The sequence below is a fragment of the Pelodiscus sinensis genome, chromosome 2 (genome assembly GCF_052426305.1).
Source record: "Pelodiscus sinensis isolate ZL-2025 chromosome 2, ASM5242630v1, whole genome shotgun sequence".
Taxonomy (NCBI): Eukaryota; Metazoa; Chordata; order Testudines; family Trionychidae; genus Pelodiscus; species Pelodiscus sinensis.
In genome coordinates, this window is record NC_143053.1 from 255,512,501 (window position 1) to 255,532,480 (window position 19,980).

General features: G+C 52.1%; 1 protein-coding gene across 2 annotated transcripts in view; it reads right to left on the reverse strand.

The window, feature by feature from the left end:
- Positions 1-465: 465 nt before the first annotated feature.
- The window catches only part of GUK1 (guanylate kinase 1), a 39,487-nt gene continuing 19,972 nt past the window's right edge, over positions 466-19,980 (reverse strand). Inside the window, exons 2-8 of one of the 2 annotated variants that reach the window (XM_075922955.2) lie at positions 19,156-19,269; positions 16,363-16,404; positions 14,859-14,955; positions 6,853-6,991; positions 5,338-5,422; positions 3,811-3,896; positions 466-1,895 (exon numbers count right to left, since the gene is read on the reverse strand). In XM_075922955.2, coding sequence (XP_075779070.2) covers positions 1,860-1,895; positions 3,811-3,896; positions 5,338-5,422; positions 6,853-6,991; positions 14,859-14,955; positions 16,363-16,404; positions 19,156-19,267 — 597 coding nt within the window. In that variant the 5' untranslated portion in view covers positions 19,268-19,269 and the 3' untranslated portion in view covers positions 466-1,859. Of the gene's footprint in view, positions 1,896-3,810; positions 3,897-5,337; positions 5,423-6,852; positions 6,992-14,858; positions 14,956-16,362; positions 16,405-19,155; positions 19,272-19,980 lie in introns of both variants that reach the window. The other variant, XM_089776839.1, reaches the window with a different exon arrangement.

Sequence of the window (19,980 nt, forward strand, 5' to 3'; positions counted from 1 at the left end):
GTTGCTTCAAGCTGGCCTGCAGGAGTCAGGAAGGGATGTTATCTACACTATACGTACAGTATGATGGGGGCTAATTTGGCTACGACAAATCAGGAAAGATCTTGGAGTTATCATGGACAGTTCTCTGAAAACTTCTACACATTGTGTGCTGTGGCAGTCAAAAAGGCAAATAGGATGTTAGGAATTATTAAGAAAGGGATAGAAAAGACGACAAATAATATCTTACTGCCCCTATATAAAACTATGGTACGCTCACATCTTGAATACTGTGTACAGATGTGGTCTCCTCACCTCAAAAAAGATATTTTGGCCTTGGAAAGGGTTCAGAAAAGGGAAACTAAAATGATTAGGAGTTTGGAACGGGTCCCATATGAAGAGAGGCTAAAGCGACTGGGACTTTTCAGTTTAGAAAAGAGGAGACTGAGACCAGGTCTATAAAATCATGAGTGGTGTGGAGAGGGTGAATAAAGAAAAGTTATTTATTAGTTCCCATAATAGAAGAACTAGAGGACACCAAATGAAATTAATGGGTAGCAGGTTTAAAATTAATAAAAGAAAATTCTTCTTCACACAGCGCACAATCAACCTGTGGAACTCCTCGCCAGAGGAGGCTGTGAAGGCTAGGACTATAACAGAGTTTAAAGAGAAACTAGATAATTTCATGGAGGTTAGGTCCATAAAAGGCTAATAGCTGGGGGGTAGGAATGGTGTCCCTGGCCTCTGTTTGTCAGAGGCTGGAGAGAGATGGCAGGAGACAAATCACTTGATCATTGTCTTCGGTCCACCCTCTCTGGGGCACCTGGTGCTGGCCACTGGGTTAGATGGACCTATGGTCTGACCCAGTATGGCCATTCTAATGTTCTTATCTCTTAGTAGAAGTGGGGCTGGATAGATTCATGGAGGTTAGGTCCATCAATGGCTGTTAGCCAGGACGGGTAGGAATGGTGTCCCCAGCCTCTGTTTGTCTGGAGGTGGGTACCAGGGGAAGGATCACGTGAGGATTCCCTGTTGTGTTCCCTCCCCCTGGGGCTCCTGGCATTGGCCGCTGTGGGCAGACAGGACACTGGGCTAGATGGGCCTTTGGTCTGACTGTTCTGATGTTGGTCTCCAATTTTTTCAACAGTTGATGTGACTAGGGCAGGGCACCAGGACCAAGCTTTGGCGCAGCCCAAGCACTCCTGAAAGGAGCCATCACCAGCAAGGCAATAGAGTGGAGGGGCTTGCTGAGAATGTCAAATGCCAAACGGACCGGTGGGTGGCTGGATCAGCTGGCCTAGTGGGAGGACAAAAGGGAGAGAAGAGCAGGAGCTCTCGACACCGAGTGGAGCCTTCATGAGAGGGGAGCACCAGCCTCTCTCTACCCCACCCTGGCTCTGGGTTTGTCCTCAGCCCCTTCTCAGTGGCATCTCTCCTCTCGGTCGGTCACTTCCGGCCAGCTGGCGCCGTCACACACTCGAACCCCTCGGTCTGCAGGAAGCAGCGTGGGTCAGGCCTGCGGAGCAACTTCCGTCTGCAGGAGGCCTGTGACGCAGGCAGCGTACGGGTTGGAAGGGAGCATGCGGCGGAAGAGATCACTGCATGCAGCTTCACACTGACTGTATCGGCATGGACCCAGGCAACACTGACAGAGCATTCGGAACAACTCTGCTCTGATGGGAGCGTGCAGTGCAGTGACTTGCAGACCGTCTGCTTGCAGAGGGGATCTGGCCAGGGGCAGAAGCCCTGGCTACTAGAAATACAGGCCTGGGTTTGCTTTTGTTTTGTTTTTACTATAAATGGCTCCAGTCATTCGGGAGGGAGCCGACTAAAGGGAATGTCTTTCTCAGGACAGAACGCCGTACATGCCAAGCAGAATGAACTCAGGACTTCTTGGATTCTTGGATCTTCTGGATTTCCTGCAAGCAGACGAAGAAAACAATTGACGGCATGTTGCTCTCTGCAAATAAACCTATTACCCAGACTGTAGGTCATGATGATCCTCTAGTCCAGTGTTTCCCAACCAATCGTATGAGTACCCTTAAGGGTACTTGACTGATGTCTGGGAGGTACGTCAACAACTGAAATTTGGAGAAAACGGAATTTTTCTTTTAAGTTTTACAATGTTTTAATATTTTTGTACTTTTACATCCAAAAATTTCATCATCCACCTGGCTACCATTAAGTTGTTTAAACAAATGTGTTGCAATGGTAGAAAAAAAAATGTTGCATGTCTGAAAACCTTAGGCACTGGGGGGGGACTTATAATTTTTTTTTTAAAGGGGTACTTTTTTTTTTTTAAATAAAAGGCTGAGAAACACTGCTCTAGCCTGACCTCTGGCATGGAACAGGCCATAATGTTTCACCAAGTAACCCTGCATCGAGCCCTCATTTGACGGTGGAGAGGGACTATGCCTTTCAGAAAAACACCCAGCCTTGATTTAGAGCGACTTGGCATCATCCCACACAGTCGCTGGCCAGTTGTCCCAAGGGGTCCCGCCCTTGGGGTTAAAAACGTGCGCTTTGCCTCCTCTCCCAATTTGTCAAGCTTCTGCTTCCAGCCACAAAATCTCATTCCGCCCTTGTCTGCTAGGTTAAAAAGTCAGGGGCTCTCTGACACCTTCTCCCATGTAGGTATTTACAAGCCACAATCCAATCGCCTCCCTGTTAAAGTCAGGAGACTGACAGTCTCAAAGCTCTCACTGTGTGGCAGATCTTTTGGACTCTGCATCATTCTTTTCGGTCTATTCTGAACTTTTTCAAATTCTTCAGCACCGTGGGTGCAGTGTGGGCAGCGGACCGGATACAGAACTCCGGCAGCAGCCTCACTCACGCCAGACAGAGGGAATCCCACGGCCCCGCTCATATATCCATGGATCCCATCAGCCCCCTTAACCACAACAGCGCTTTGGGAGCTTGGGTTGAGCTAGGTACCCACCAGGGACCTTATGCCTTTGGCAGAGGCCCTGCTGCCCAGCCTACATGCCAAGCTTCAAGGTCTGCTCATGTTCAGCCATCAGCTAGAACAGCTTGGACAGCAGCAGCCCAGAAAGATCGGGAGGTCAACAGCTTTGGGGGTCTATAGGCCACTGCATTTACTGATTATACTCCGGCCAATATCAGTGTGCTTGGCCCAGTCCCAACTGACAAAAGACACGGTCTCTGCTCTGGATAAAACTTCTGCAAATAATGGCCCCTGGCCAGGAAAATACCCCTGCATACCAGAAGTGCCTCCTTAAGGCCAGGGGTCAGCCAGGTACTTGAGCACATGCATGGGAGTGGTATCCCATGGAGGCCAATGGGACTACTCAGACATAAAGAGTTTGTGCACTTAGCTGTCGTACTGAATGAGGGCCGTGGGAAACGCAATGTTTGTCGAGCATTTCCTTCGGATACTCTAACAAGTGACTCGCCATTTGCAAAGGCTTTCAGGGATTTGGGCTTGTTTAGTCTGTGGAAGGGAAGAGTGAAGGGGGATTTGAGAGCAGCCGTCAACTCCCTGAAGGGAGGTTCCAAAGAGGATGGAGAGAGGCTGTTCTCAGTGGGGGCAGATGGCAGAATGAGGAGCAATGGGCTCAAGTTGCAGTGGGGGAGCTCTACGTTGGATATTAAGAAAACTATTTCCCTAGGAGGGTGGTGAAGCTGGGATGGGTTCCCTAAGGAGGTGGAATTTCCACCCCTAGAGGTTTTGAAGTCCCATCTTGCCAAAGCCCTGGCTGGGATGATTGAGTTGGGGTTGGTCCTGCTCTGGGCAGGGGGCTGGACTCGATGGTTCCCGAAGTCTCTGCCCGCCCTGGGATTCTACCGAAGGCAGCAGAGTCCGGAATGACTTACCTCTGCAAGAATCTCCTTCAGTTCAGAATAGGCTTTTTCTAGATCATTATTGATGATGATCAGGTCGAAAAGGCCAGGCTCGTTACCTAGTGAATTGGAGCAGGAATTAGACTCAGAAAAGACCACTAGCCTAGGACATGGGAGAACTGGATTCAAATCCCGGTTCTGCCACAGACTCATAGGATGGGACTGGGGCAACCGTCCCAAGGCCTGTGATTCGGGGGGAGGGACCCCCCCCACGCGTCCAGGGGAGCCTGGAGGGCAAGCAGGGGGCAAGGTGCTGGCAGTAGCGAATGACCCGGCCCTAGCCCACTTCACCAGCTCCCGACATCGCTCAGGGGAGGGGGCAGAAGCCAGAAAAAGGCGAGGCCAAGGCTTCGGGGAAAGGGCAGGAAAAGGCTGGAGGCTTGGGGGAAGGGGCGGAGCAGGAGTGGGGGTGGGAGTTGTCCCAGACCTCACCGACTTCTAAGGACAGTGCTGCCTGAGTGAACATATTGATCTAGGAGCCCTAGCCATGCACTGGGACCCCATCGTACTAGGTGCTGTACAACAGAACACACGCACACACACAAACCCCGCTGTCCACTTGTGCAAGCCATTCACCTCTCTAGGCCTGAGTTCTCCCATCTGTCACAGGGGAAGGCATCTCTTCCCCGCCTCACAGGGGTGTTGGGAGGGTCTAGACATTAAAGAGTGTGAGGCACTCAGACACTACCCTGAGGAGGGGGCCGCAAAATGACCTAAGGCAGAAATAAGGGAAGGGTTACCAAGTGAAAAGACCTTTCCGGCATAATGAATGAGAACGCTGCGAGGGAACACTGTGCTCTCCCTGCGCCCCCCAGCCACCTCGGCGGGGGTTTAATAGCTGCGAGGTATTGTTACGGAGCGGCTGGTACTGTGAAAACCCCACCAAGCCAGGCCTCGCACACCCTGAAGCACGAAGAACGGTTTAATGGGGAACAGCACAGCATGGGTCCTAGTATCTCTGAGCATCTTTGAGACTGACCTGTCCCCTCCCCTCGTGCCTACAACTGGGGGCAGGGAGGGGGTCACAGGAGATGGGAAGAAACGGACAGAAGGCGTGAGGGGAGGTGGGAAGGGACCAGAAGGTTCTACCCCCTTGCAAGGGGGCAGAGGATCCACCAGGGGGTGTGCTGTGCCAGGGGGTGAGGGAAGGGAGTCAGAGGAGAAGATTTTGACTGTTAGTGCCCCACGAACAACAGAAGCTGAGGTGTTCTCCTCAGAAACACGCTCCGTGCCCGGGAGGTCTTTTCAGCGGTGATTGCCACACTAGTTTTAGTGGTGACACCGCCCGGCTCCGCCTCATCAGTTCAGGGCAGCAAAGCCCCCTCTTCCCCTCCAGTTCGCTCCCAGGCGCCAAAGCGTCGTGGTCAGTTCGCCTAGCTGGATCATCTGTACACCCAAGATAGGGAGTTCGACCGGGTGCCACACACTCCGACACGCTCTCCCTCCCCTCTGCCCCCAAGCTGCCTGTGGGTTACACGTCTGCCAGCCTCCTGCACTCACTCAGCTCCATGTCGATGCGAGCTGCGTTCAGCCGCTTCAGTAGGCTCTCCTCAGACTCCGTCTGTCTGTCACGCAGCCTCTTCTCCTAGGTCACAAAGACAACATGCGTCAATGCACTTTCTAAGCACCATTCGGAAGAGAACAGTCAGCCCCGTTCCCCGGAGTGCACTGCTGCCTCACAACCATGCACCAAGTCACAGTCGGCACGTTCACGGCCAGAAAGAGCCACCACAGCCTAACTTCCTGTGGCCATCAACGCCTCCCACTGCCTGCACACCAAACCCAACCAGCACAATGAGACCAGAGAGTTACAGCCCACAGGCGGCGAGTCTATTACGTGCCACAGGGAGTTACTGCAAACACCCTTGACCCGGGCACATGGCTGGTTCTGGAGGCAGGTGACGTCCTTCTGGCCAGAAGGAAGAGATCACAGGCCGGCTGTGAGCTCAGGCCTGGGTCAATAAAGTGTCATGCACACCATGCGGAGGAAGGAAGCTGAACTCCCTGCAGCGAACTGCCTTGCCAGAGCACACGGTGCCAGCCTCAGCCCAACACGGGATTTGATCTCAGGGGCTCCTGGCTTCCAGCCCTGAGCTCAGGCCACTGGGCTACACTGCTGCTTGCAGCGCAGCCACCAACCCAATTGCTGTAGGGGTATAAATGGCAGCTGCCAGACACCACTTTGGAGCTGCAGCTCTCGGCCTGGCCTGGCTCCTTCAGGAGAAATGCCGCTCACCTCGTGGATTCCAGATAACACCACAGAAGGAGCAAAGTGGGAGACGGAGGCTCTTGGGGGAGAGTCGCTGGCCCGGCTTGGGACTCAGCAGATCTGGGTTCCGCTTCTAGTTCTGCTACAGACTCCCTCCGTGACCTTGGGTGAGTCATTTTCACCCCTCCATGTGTCTCGGTTCCCCACCGCTAACACTGAGGTGACACCACTTCTCAACCTCTCAGGGACGTGGTGGGGACAAATTCTTCAATGTATGAGGCTATATGGTCTTACCCCATGATACCAGCCTCTCTAGACTTAGCTGTAGTAATGGATACTGAAGGGCTCATAACCCCAGAGAGCATCACAAACACACACCAAGCTTTGCTGCATGCGTACTGAAGCCGGCCATGCCCTCGGAGCTTGCAAAGGAACACGAACAGAGCTCTAAGCACAAGGGCAAACACGCAACGGGGGAGATTGCAGCATGGGGAGGATCTCGGAGAGGCAAGGGAAGGAGCATGGGAGATGGCACCTTTGAAAGGAAAGGATGAATGTGCACAGAGCCCAGAGGAGGAGTATGTGACAAAGGGAGCAGGTCGGAGAGAGGCCAGGCAGAAGTTGGATCAAAACCTGCTACCTGGGTTGTAGGTTCTACAGCAAAATGGATCAGGAGGCAGAAAATTCTCATGGCCTCGCTGAACTCGACCATTAATTGGATTGTCTTGTAGGACTGCTGGGCAGAGACGAAGGCAGCTCCCGCCTGGTAAGGACAGGGTAAGGAGGCGGGAAGGAGGCTCACTCACCAAGACTTCTATGGAGGGAACTTGGACAGAGATGTAGATTGGGTTCAGGTCCGTTTTCTTAATGTTCTTGACGCCCTGCAAGTCGATATCTAGGATGCAGATCTGGTTCCGTGCCTGCACGGCCTGGACTGCAGCTTTACTGGGGGGGGGGGAGAAAAGAAGAAGCTAGTTACTGGACACGTTGGGGTAGGGATGCTGTGCAGGGAACCTCAGGGAACGCTCTCGATCTAGGCTGCCCTCTGCTGTTCTCCTTTGTGCCGATATTTCCCAGCACCCCTCAGGATGTCTCTCCCATGGTCACAAGGAGGAGTGAATGAACTAGAAATGGAAATTTCAGAACTGGAGGTAGAGTGGCCTAGTGGATAGGGCACTATGAGGGACTCAGGACACCTGGGTTCAATTCCTAGGGCCGAGCTTGCTTGGAGACCTTGGGCAAGTCTCTGCCTCAGTTTCCCCAGCTGTGCAATTGGGATAATGCCTTGCCTTATCTGAAGACAGATGGGCTCTGTAAGGACCAGGGGTTATGATGTGTACACATCCCATTAATACCTGCCTCTCCCCTCACAGGAAACTGCAGCAGTTCTCTGCTGAGGGACCTGATCACAGCTCCTTGAATTCAGTAGGAGGGGGCGGTTAACAGGACGGTCTCAGGGATTGGCCCCCAACTCTAGATTTCCTCCACCCCCTTTTCCAAGACCGCCCACATAGGCTGGCTTGCAGAGGAAGCGGAAAGGCCTTGTTAGTCTCACAGCTCCGCCCTGAAGGCGAGGGCAGAGGGAACAGATTGTTCACCAGGGTCTGGCAAGGAGGGAGGCGTTTTATGGTGGACACGGAAGAATTATATTTTGGGAGCTGAGACCATGGAATCCGACAGTCTTAAAAAATGCCAAGCACATCAGACGAGGCCCAACTGCTAAACCGAGATACACGTAAGCGTGTGTACAGACACGGCATTGCTTTCCGCCGAGGTAGCCACAGAGCAGCTCCGCTACAGTTGGGCAGAGACATCAGTCCTTTGGAGAGGATCCAACACCGGCAGGCCTACCAAGGTTGCACATGATCCAATGGGTGGAAGCGGAAGCTAAACACATTCCGACGGGACGTAAGGCGCACATTTTTAACCGCGAAAGGAATGAACCGTTGGCTGCATTCGCCGCAAGTCACTGAGCCTTGCTCAGCATTGACCAAGTTTCAATCAAGAAGGGGTGTTTTTCAAAAAGCTCTGCTCTAGGAATTCTTTTGGGGGCAGTTCTCTGGCCGGGGTAATACAGCGGATCACATTGGTCCTCTTCTGGCCCTAGAGTAAATGAATCACAGATGCTTGGTCCAAGAAGAAGAAACCACTGTAGCAGGTTACTTTTCTGTACGGGACCACAAATTTCCCCACTAAAAAATTCCCTCAGAGGGGGCTCTCTCCTTCACCAGGTTTGCCAGTCTAGGATGATACTTCGTTAAAATGCTGCATATTAAAATAACCTTCCCTGGACTGGCACAGAGAATCGTATGCTTCCCCCACTGTGCGCTGTCCGATGTGCCTGGACCTTCCCTCCAAATCTTATAAGCCTCTCAGAACAAACCAAGAGCTAAAGAGCAGTGACTTGAATTCTGTGACGAGACACAGTCATCTGAAAGCGGTAATAAATGGGCGTTAGCTCGGCGGGACAGGGGCCATCTCGTTCTGTGTTTGTACAGCACCCAGCCGAAGTGCCGAGGCATGAAAGTACGAAAATAATGAAGAATGAGGGGGGAGACCTGAGATGTTCTGAGGTGGCTTCAGAGGGTTTAAGCTAGTTATGCCAACAGGCCGCATGGTGGCCACAGAGGATAGAGAAAGAGCAGCTCTTCAGAGCCATCTCATGCAGAGGGTAAGCGAGAGAACCTCTCCTGAGCTTTCACCTCACCCCACCCTGATCCCTGGCCCGCCCCACAGCTGCTCACAGCAAGGCTGGGCTGGAAGGAACCTCAAGAGGTCAGCTAGCCCAGCCCTCTCTCATGACAAGCGGAGTGAGGATTATCCTATGCTCTGCCAATATGGGGGCAGTGGTTCTAGCGTGGGACCAAGCGCTCCTTTCGCCGGTCAGCACAGCAAGCCCTTCCCACGCCACCATCACCAGCCCCAACAGGACGGGGGCTGAATGCAGCCGCTCGTCTCCAGAGCTGTCAGAGCAGGGGAAGTGTACTCCTGTCCCCTGCTGTCTGTTTGCTGTGCTGCTCTGCCTGGGCGCATGCTTCGGAGGTGAATGGCCGTACTACCCCTTACCTGGGCTACCAGCCCATGTGCCCACTCCTCCTAGCAGTGACTCTGTGCTTCCTTCCCTGCGGCCCCTTCCCCACAGGACACCTCCCTGAACTGCTCTGCTCAGGCCCTACCGCCTTCTCTGCCAAGCTGCCCACACCGCCTGCAGGAGAGCAGCCAGTCAGATGGTGGTGCCCCGGCTGCCCACAGCAGGACGGCTGAGGTGAGCTCCTGCCAGCCAGGTGCGGGGCGTGAGCCTCTGCTCTTCCCTAGTGAGGCCTGTTTCCTGAGCGGTGCCCCCCTCTTCCCAGGACATCATGGTGGAAGCAAGGCCTCCGATTCCAACTGGGGCAGCGAAGCCCCCTGGGGCCGTGGTTCCCACCTGGTTCGGATTGGTGGACACCCCTCCCCCCCGTAACTGGGATTCTCCACTGGTGTTCCCTCTAAGCTGCGGGGCAGCCCAGCTTCCCGGGGGATTCATCCACCCCTCCCAGTCCGCCAGCTCCCTGCAGGGCTGATGAATCACCTGGGCTGCCCCACGGCTCAGCAGGAACCCTGCTCTCCATCCCAGTGTTCCCGAACAACCAGCGGGCTTACCTTGGCTAGAGCGCCGGCATGGAACTCAGAAGTGCTGGTTCCATACGGGGCTCTGACGCTGGCCTGCTGGGCCAGCAAGTTATCACCCTCCTTGTGCCTCGGTTTCCCCATCACTAAAATGGGGGCAACGATTCTCCTCTTGGGAATGCTCTGAGCTGCGCGGATGAAGAGTGCTATGCAAGAGCCCGTCTCTGGAAACCACCGTCGTCTCTCTTCCTCTGGATCCCACCTCCTCTCCGCCATCTCATTCTACATGTGTGTTATTTTTCCCCATTCTTACTTTGGTCCTTTACCTAGTTCATTTCTCCCACTAACTCCCACCCAATTCTCTCCCCCACCTCTCCTCTTTCCACTTCCCTTTCTCCCAGCTGCTGGCATGTTGCAGTGATCGCTGCCTCAGGCCACAAAGAGGGAGGGAGCCGCAGTAGAGTGCTCCCCCTACGCTTAACCCTGGAGGACGAACCCCATCCGAGGCTGAAGGAGCCCTGGGATGGTGGACTGGCTGGGGAATGGGGAAAAGGAGGGAGAATGAACTGGTTGCCCTTTTAACAGGTCTGCCAGGATTGCTGCCACGACTCCAGATGACCCATCTCACCTCCAAGAGTCTGCTCTCAAGCCGCACGTTCTGATCACAGACAACCGGGGAGGAAGAACGGCCTGGAGGGGAGAGGGCTAGGCAGGGACTTGCAAAATTCCCTGCTGCAACGCAGACTTCTTGCGTGACCGTAGGCATGTCCCTGGTCCCTCCGAGCCTCAGTTTTCTGCCTACCAACAGGGCTGACGGCCTTTCGGCTGCGAGGCTGAGGCCATGGAAGATGGTGAGGTGCTCAGAGGCTCTAGTGACGGGGGCCAGATGAGTCCCCGGGATAGCTGGAAAAGGGAACGCTCCCCTTTCCCGAGCTGTGTTACGAACATGCAGCAGAAGCTGGAGTTGGGAACAGATTTCACCAGATCTCTCCTGCTGCAGCAGGTGCCGGGAGTTCCAGCTTTCAGAGTTATTCTTGGGCTTTGCGCATTAATCCCGCCCTAAAGCCTTTAAACCCACCTTGTCATCACAGCTGCACACGACGACATGGAGATTTACCGGCTCGTCTTGCCGTGCCGATCTCTCCGACTGGGCAGCAGCTCTTTGCACCCCTTGCCCCGTCTGGGACTAGAGTGACAGCATTGGTTGTTTTCTCTCCCGTGGCCATGAAAACCGCTCCAGCGCTAACCGTGCAAAGACGCCGCCCCTGCCTGCCAACCTCCGATGTAAGCGCATGAAACGCCCCAGGTGTTAACAGTGATTTTGCACACCCCCCGCAGTAGTGGCATGCGCGCACGCAGCAACGATCCTGGTCGAGGGTCTCCCCAAACCACTGAGTTTGGAGGCATCACAAAGATGCACAGGGAGCAGGTGCTCAGCATTGCCTGGGAAAGAGGCTCCTTGAAGTGGTCTCTAATTAAGCATCCAAGACCTAGGGGTGTAAAATCCCATTTAACTAGATAACCAGGTAAACAAAGTCTGACTGGTTAGCTGCTTACATGGGGGCAGATGGGAGGGGCGTAAAGTTTGATCCGTTAGTTGATTACATTGGGCTGGGTGGGGGCTATTCCAGCCTGCTGGGCTGGAGCAGGGTCCCTATCCACCACAACTTACAGGAGAGGGCTGCTAGCTCCCAGTCCACAGGGGCTCGCAGGCTGGGAGTCAGCTGCCTCTCATGGAACAGAAGGGAGCTGGCAGCCCTCCCGCCCCACCGTGCGAGGCTGCCGACTGCCAGGCCTCACAGACTGCAACAGCCCGGCAATAGCGAACTGTGACTCCGTAAGCATCACATCTCTACCAAAACCATCAGTCTGGAAAATCTTAGCTCGAGGGGACAGAGAAGCGGTGTTGGGGGGAAAGTTTGTTTTTCAGACGGTTGGCACCTTATGCAGTAAGCGAATTTCTCTTTGGTTCAGGTCTGATCTCTTTCCCATCACCAGAACCTGTTGGGGGATGCATGCTGGCCATCAGTCATGAAAGGGTTAGATCCCCCAGACATGGTCTGAAATCCTGGTTTCCTCTAGAGCTGTTTTCTTCTCATTCCCTTGGTTAACGGCTCCCCTCCCGGCCAGCATGGCGTGTGCACTGACTGGCTGCGGCTTGGAAAAGGCAGCATTATGGCTTTGGGACGAAAGGCGTTCTGGAAACGTACAGCGCTGTACGGAGAATGCCCTCGGCCTGTTTCAGGGCATTTGCTAATCACCAGGGAGGCAGGAAGACATCTGTGTCCACACCACAGCATTGGCTGTTGCTGGAGACCAACTAATGAATCGCCTAGTCTGGCAGCCTCCCTGCACTGTGCAACCCTTGCATCTACAAGGCAGCAGTAGAAACGAACCTACAAGTATCTGGAAAACAAAGCCGCGGTCTTTAGATTGTGCATACCTCTCCTAATGCATACACCTGGGCAAAGCAGAGGATAGAGAGCGTGGCAATTATCTGGGGTGAAACTGGGAAGAGTACAAGTCAGACCCTGCACAAGAAGCGAAGTGGATGAAATCAGAGTTGCACGCGCTGACTCCAGACTTGAAGTTGACCCTAGGTCCACACAGAAACCAGAGCTGTTCCGGAAGGGACGGGAACAAGTCTCTGTCTATACACAGGTTGCCACTAGGGGGTTTGAATTCTCCACCAACGTTAGAGGGAGGCAACAGAAGCGCCCTACAGGAGGTGGCCATTTTATTGCTACGTGCAGGTTTCACGAGCCCTGTCCTGAGTCACGTTGAAGGTTGTTGGCTGGAAAGGCTCAACCCAGCTGTGAGCAGCCCCATTCTCCATTAGTAGTTCCTGGTGTTGTCTCACTCGGACAGCAGACGCGTGCTGCGTGTTTGTCCAGCGCCTAGCACAATGGGGTCCTGATCTGGATTGGTGAACCCCTGGTCTGAAACTACAGAGGACACGGAAATGGGAACACAGCCAGAGACTGTGCTCAACACCACTAACCATAGAAAAATGCCTCGAGGTCGCTAAGCGCCACAAACGGAAGTGGCCTCCGTTCTGTTCCACCCAGAGGATGGTACCTGTAAAAGGACAGCAGCTCTATCACTGGACCGGGGCTCGAACTCAGAAGGGAATAGCCCCAGTTAGTGACTGCCCAACACCTGGCCACAGGATTCTTGCAGGAAAGTTCGGAGAGTCCCACTCAGATAGTGTGGGAGAGCCAAGCGGGACGGCAGAACACACAGCACAGTCTCTTCCCAACCCCACCCCTCCGTGGCAACAGAGCTCCGGTTTTACTGGCTTCGCCTGCTCTTCTTGCCCACCCCAGTTCCACTCACTTGCTTCACTGTTCTCCTCCTCCGCCCCATTACAGCAGATGAGTCAGAAAAGAGTTAACCTGACAGACGAGCACAAATTCCCCTCTGCTTTTCTCTCCGCTGTGGCATTTGTCTTTTAATCTCTATTTGCTAAGTCATGCAATGAGCAGACAGGGTCCTAAAACTTCACACTAACACCTGAATGTCACGTCCGGCTCATGCCCAAAGCCTCCCCGGTTGAGGAATGTGTGTTATACTCCCCTGACCAAGCAGCAGGCATGGGGCTGATAAGCTAAACTGACCCCCCGAGAGGTATGCCGCAGGAGGGGCTGCCCAGGTGAGTTAAATGGAACATCTTGTTCCAAGGCAAACTCCCTCAGCAGACTAAATCCCATGGGTTTAAGAGGCTTGAATCTGGTTTCTCCTGTAAGGCCTCGAACTGCTGAGATCAAAGGTCCTCCTGCGCAAGCCAATGACATCGCAAAGCAGGAAGCTGCCTCCTCCTTCTGTGACCTCAGGGAACTCATGTCTAATCCTGCACAAGCCACACAGGCACTTGAAGCATAGGCCGGTGCTGTAAAGGGAGGGGAAGTTACTTTCAATCTATTTTGTTTTAAACTAGATGGGTCTGTAATGTGGTGTTTTGGCAGTGCAGTCTGACCAGCCAGAAACATAGGGCTACATTTTTACAGGGATATGCGAGTTTGGTTGTCCCCATTTTTGAGACGCCTTACAGAGGCCTGATTTTCAGAACATACCAAGTACCCAGCCTCGAAACATCAGGTCTCTTCAAGCTCTCGAGTTTGGCTTCCTAAATCAGTAGTCACATTAAAGTCCATCAGCTCACCCTTAAAAGGTATTTGTAATTTTAAAATCATCTAATCATAACACAGATTTGATGTCTTAGAAAAGAACTGAACTTATTTCACTTTTGCCATTTGTATCCAACCTGTGCTGGTACTAATTGTCAGAGAGATTGTATGATGTAAGATATCTTTCTTTTAATGAACACTGCAGTGTTAATCAGGGTTTCACTTTTCTGCCAGTCGCAATGCTATTTTAAAATCCATCTTGCACTAACAAAGGAAGTTTTTCTTCATGCAGCACACAGTCAACCTGTGGAACTCCTTGCCAGAGGATGTTGTGAAGACCAGGACTTTAACAGGGTTCAAAAAAGAACTAGATAAATTCATGGAGGTTAGGTCCATCAATGGCTATTGGCCAGGATGGGTAGGAATGGAGTCCCCAGCCTCTGTTTATCTGGAAATGGATGACAGGAGAGGGATCATGTGAGGATTCTCTGTTGTGTTCACCTCTCTGGGACACCTGGCTTTGGCCACTGTTGGCAGACAGGACGCTGGGCTTGATGGACCTTTGATGGCCGTTCTTATGTTCTTAATTGCAGGATGCCAACATTAAAAAGAATGTATTAATTTGTAAGCATTACTGTGCCAGACTGGCATACGTATTACTGGCTTTCACCACTGATCTGATCACATTCAGCTCATCAGACAGTGCAAGGAGTGAATCAAATACCCACCCTGTTTAATCCTTGTAGGGCACTGTAAAGCTGAAGAGCACTGTGGGTGAAATTCACTTCTGGGAAGGGCTGGCCGACACTACGAACCTCCTACGTCCCACTCAAACCTTGGAGTTTACGCAGCAATGTGTGTTGCATATGCCCAATACTGGCCTTCTGCAGAAGGGTGGTTTTCACTAACGACTAGTGACAGAACAAAAGCAATAGCAGACGTGCTGCCCAAGTGAAAAGCTTAGGGAAGAGCGTCAGGGCAACTTAAAATATTTCCCCAGCCTCATCTCAGGGCACAGAACAACCAGCTGGTAAACATCCACCCCCAGCCCACAGGCGCTCTTGGGCGCAGTTACATACCTTGTGCCATACATGTTTCCAGAGAACTCCGCATGCTCAATGAACTTCCCAGCATCAATTTCTTTCTGCATTTGATCTCGGGTCACAAAGTGATACTCTGGAGCAGCAACAGTAAAGGACAATCGATATCAGCGTGCAGCTTTCAGCTGATGCAGAACAAGATAAAGGCTCAGGGCCAAGTAGGCACACTGGGGCACTAAAACATACTGAAGCACCCAACTTGCTATGTTAGACGACCAAATGCTTAGTTAGGTGCCCAGCTTTTAGGAACTCAAATATGCAGCCCTTGGTTACCACATATAGAAACACAATGGATCCCCATGCCCCACCCATGGTATTTAGTTATCGCCGATACATCTTTACTAATTGTCCAGATATACAGTTGCTATTTACATTGCCTCTTCTGCCCTCCAGCGACCTCTCTCATGACAGTGTTGTGCATACAACACGCTGCAATAGGAAAGCAGAAGTCATTTCAAGCTAAGTGCCTCCATTTTTAGAAGCTTACTGTGACCCCCCCCACCCCATCCTATTGCCCCCGAAACAAAACCAGCTTTGGCTGAAATGCCTTATTCTCAATAGGAAGGTAAAGCTTTCCTTTGGCAGCGTAGGTACAAATCCCATGTGGATGTCTGTGAGCTATCCAGGCAGAAAGACGCCATTCAGACCTTTCCGATACTTTTTGGAGCTGGGCTGACTCGCGTGTGGCTGCATTTAAACCTCAGTCACTCTGACAACAGAGTTAAATTACACTGGTCCCTCCCAAGTCCGGAGTGAAACAATGGCCCTGGCTTGCTTCTAGAGAGGGACAAAGGCTCTACTCTGTGCTACTGGAGGCAACGTCTGTTGGATTAGAGATGAAATCTAGAGCTTGACTTCTTTAGTGGCCTGTAAGTCCTAGATATTCACAACTGGGAGACTAGAGTTTCACTCTGAAATTAGATACTTACATTTATGTGACCTAATTTTCAAAAGTTGTGAGCACCCTGTAACTCCCACTGAAGTTCATCAGAGGTGCTGAGTACTCAGCCCTTCGGCATAGCCGGTCCTTACCTGTTGGGCAATGTTGCTGTGTGCTATCACACAGCTGCTGCCTCCTGCACCAGAGGCAGCTGCATTTCATCAGACGGTGAAGTGATCAATGTGTACACATCAGTTTCTAAGTCTCTTTGGGATCATTCAGAATGAAAGGTCTTATAGAAGTGGCTGCCATTGGACGTACACTAAGCAGGCTACGGGAAAGACACTCCATCAACTCGAAGTAAATTAGGGCTGACTTCCCTGTAATTGCACCTTCATGGAACATGCCCGTGAACCACAACACCTGCTCAAATGTGTATGTATCAATGGATCCCAAGCACTGTTAGCTCTTCATTTTCCATCAGCTCAGCAGGCTGTGCCTCTCCGTTTCGCTACGGTTTGGCCAAACAGGAAACACCACCCAGAATTCTTCAAGCAGCAGCCCTGCCTGATCTGACAGCAAACACAAGTGCAATACACTGACCTTTGCCATTCACTTCGCCGACTCTTGGCTGCCTTGTGGTATCTGCAAGCAAACACAGTCTCTGTAATTCTGCAGCTCACCCAGGCTTCGACTTAATGACTTGCTAATCCAATTCTCTGATAACTTGATCAAAGCTTCTGGGCCCAGTTTGCATCATTTGTTTCTAGATGCTTTGACCAGGAATTATTAGACGATTCAGTCTTTGGTTATTGAGGGAAAGGATAGTCCAATAATGTGGGTATTAGCTTCCTGTGAGACAGTAGGCATGTCTTTTAGGGCTTGTCTACATAGGGAAAAAGCCAACAGCAGCTAGTATGCATTAGCTGCTCCATACTAGGGATGTAAGATCCTGTTTGATTTTTTAACAGGTAAACTGATTAAGTGGGGATGGGGGGCTGCTTCAGTCCTGCTGAAGTGTTTCCTTGCCTGCCACTTCGGCAGGGCTGGAGCAGCCACTGTCCATGGAGCACCAGTTAATCATTAACATCCCTACTCTGTACTAGCCACTCCCCGCAGACTTCCCATGTGGACGGTCTTACTGATGCACTAAGAATACCTTGGTGCTCATTAGCTTTATACACTTTGGCAGTGAATTTAGGTAAAGTGCCGGAGATTCCGTGTGCGTTTTCAGTTAGGCTGTGCCCATGTTAGGATTAAGTTTTATTTTTTTTATACTTCTTATTTTAGGTATAGTAATGTAGCAATAATATAGCAATATAAGGCATATATATATATATAAACATACATTTAATATTTTACAAATTAAGTCCTTTCAGGTGAAGGCCTATTTTCTTTGTTCTGAAGTTTAGTATATGTTTTGAAGTAGAAAAACTGTACTGGGTATTGTGGCTGTGTTAATAAGAGTAAAGGAATTCTGCGTATGTTGAAGGCCAAGCCTTAATTGTTTAATTTACAACGCTTTTGCTTTGCCATGCAGATTTGTAACCCCCGAGACTTGTGTTTGTAAGAAGCATGAATGTGTTGAGATAAGATGCAAAGTTATATGACTTTAGAACCAGATGGTCAAAGGAGGGGGTTAAGCGAGTGCAGGTGAAGGGCAGAGGATGAGACAACCGGACTGCAGAGGAGTCATCTATAACCATCAATGCGTACCCCTACTCACAAGAAGATTGGATAATTGGCAGATTGACGAGTCTCAAAGCGGAGCAAGCACCCCAAAAGGACGATTGATTATAGGATGAACCTTCGAGAGATATTTTGGGAATACTCACATCAAAATTTAATATTCCGGTCACAAGGCTGACAGAGCGGGATCCATGGATTTTAACAGAGAAGAAGGAATATATAAAGCAGGGTGCTTTGCTATGGAAGTTTGGGTTTCGTCTTGCCAGGATACCATCCCGAGAGAAGCATTGGATCGTGACAGACAAAAGGCCCTGCTTCCCCCCTGTGTTGGATCTAGCTGGCCGCTAGATTGACAGACTCTGGACTGGTCACGATGATGTCATTTGGCAGGATGGGGGGGGGGGTGTGCGTGTGTGTGTGTGTGTGTGTATGTGTGTGTGTGAAAAGCATATGCAACTGTTGTCTTCTCAATAACTGCGGCGTACTGCTTTTTCCCCCATAAAAGATCTCGTGTGCTTCGTTTAAGCATAACACCCACACTGCAAGTGCTACAGTCCTGCCCCGCACGCTTCTCAAGCAGCCTCCCTGTCTGCCCTGGCCCTGTCCAAGCTGCAGGGGTCATGTGCGTGTGTGAATAACTACAAGTCAGAGGGGAGGGGGGACATGGTGCTTTGCGCACTGCCTGTTCTTCAAACAGGCAGCTCCCATTGGCTAAAAACGAGCCAATGGGATTGTGCTGGAGATGGGGGCAGCGCATGAACCCTTCCCCCCTCACTCCTCTGGGCTCACAGTTGTGAAAGAGCAACGGCCCGCAGCCACTTTTCTGAGCAGTGTGCAGGGGCAAAGCAACCAGTGAGCCTGCCTGGGACTCCCAGCTGCCTCCGCAGGCTGGATCCAGCAGCTTGAAGGGCCGTATTTTACCCAGCTCTGCTGTAGCGCAAACTAGGGATGTAACAGTGTAGTCGATTCACCAATTACTGATAAGCCAAAGCTTATAGGTTAATGCTATAGACTACATGCATTTCCACCCCTCGCCCCCGCCAGTAAATTTTTTAGCAGGCTGGCTAGCAGCCCTGCTCAGTCCTGGTTTGTGATGGGTCTGGGACCTTCCCCTGCTGCAGCTCTGCATTGTATTAGGAGCTAGGCGGGCAGGCAGCCCAGCTCAGTTCTGGCTTGAACCGGGTCCAGAAGCTCAGACGCCCACCACCCTCAGACAGGGGATGCTGCCACCTTGCACTGCTGCCTCTGTATCAGAGGCATCAGCATGGGGCAACAGGCAGCCAGTCTGCAAGGGGAGGTGGTTTTTAAACTGGCTCCCCTCACGGACCAGCTCCCACCTGACACCCCACGCTACTGCCTCTGATCCAGGCGGGGGGCTCCTTGGGAGTGGGGCAGGAGCGCACTGGCTGCCAGCCCCACCCCCAGTGACTATAGAATAGTCAAGCAACAGATAAGAATTCATGAGGTTACTCGACTATTCAATTAACCGATCTTTAGCATCCGTAGAGCAAACTCATTCTCTCTGCCAGTGGTCTAAGTGCCGCTCTTTGGGGCAGTGCAGCCACCCCCAGCCGGTGTGGGGGTTACAATAGCTCTGCACGTGTGGCAGCTACACAGTCAGGCTGTTCTCGAGCTTTGGTTTCACTTTCAGAAAGCGAAAGCCCCCGAGCCCCCGTCACCCCCACTGGATCGCGCACAAATACTCACGAGAGACACTGAAGCCAAAGACATTGCCGTAGTCTTTAAGCAGCATTTTTAACAGCGTGCTTTTCCCTGCCCCCGATGGGCCGCTCAGAACGACTGGCCTTGGTCCCGTCATGGCTGCAGAGGTGACAAAAGCCAACACATCCCTTGGTTAGAAACACACCGAGTCATGCCCAGTGTTAGGCTCCAGAGGAACAGGGCTCCTGTGCCTGCTTTCGCTTTCAAGCCTTCGCAGCCAACGAGGCCATCAGCAAACAAAGGGCACCGCCTCGGGGAGGGGCCAGGGCAGCAGGGGAAAGATACAGTGGGATGGAGAGGAGAGATGAAATCAGAGAAGCGTAAGCTCTCCGGGCTCAGTGCAGGGGGTGAAACGTGGAAGAGGATGTGCAGCAACATAACCAAGACTTCCTCCCTGTGGGCCTCACCCCTCACCTGCAGGGGCCACCTCTCTGCCAAAGGGAGCTCAGATCTCCAGGAACCAGACAGTTACAGCCTCTCTACTAGGACTACTAGCAAGAGGGAGTGCTGAGCATTGGGCGGGTTTGCCAGGGTGTGGGGACTTTCCCTCAAGGAACTGACCTGAGCTCGAACTCACTTTGTATGCTCCACTGAGCAGCAGCCATTAGCTGTGTGGCCAGGGGCTACTAAGCTGGGCAGGATACAGAAGGGCGTGGAGAGAGCATCCTCTGTGCCGTTCAGTCCCAAGGGAGGGACTTCTCTCTCAACAGAAAAGGGATCGGATCCAAGGCTTGCTGGACATTAGACAGAAGCACAGCTACATGGGTACTGCTTTGTATGTTCTCAGGATGCTTTCTACTTAATGTTTGG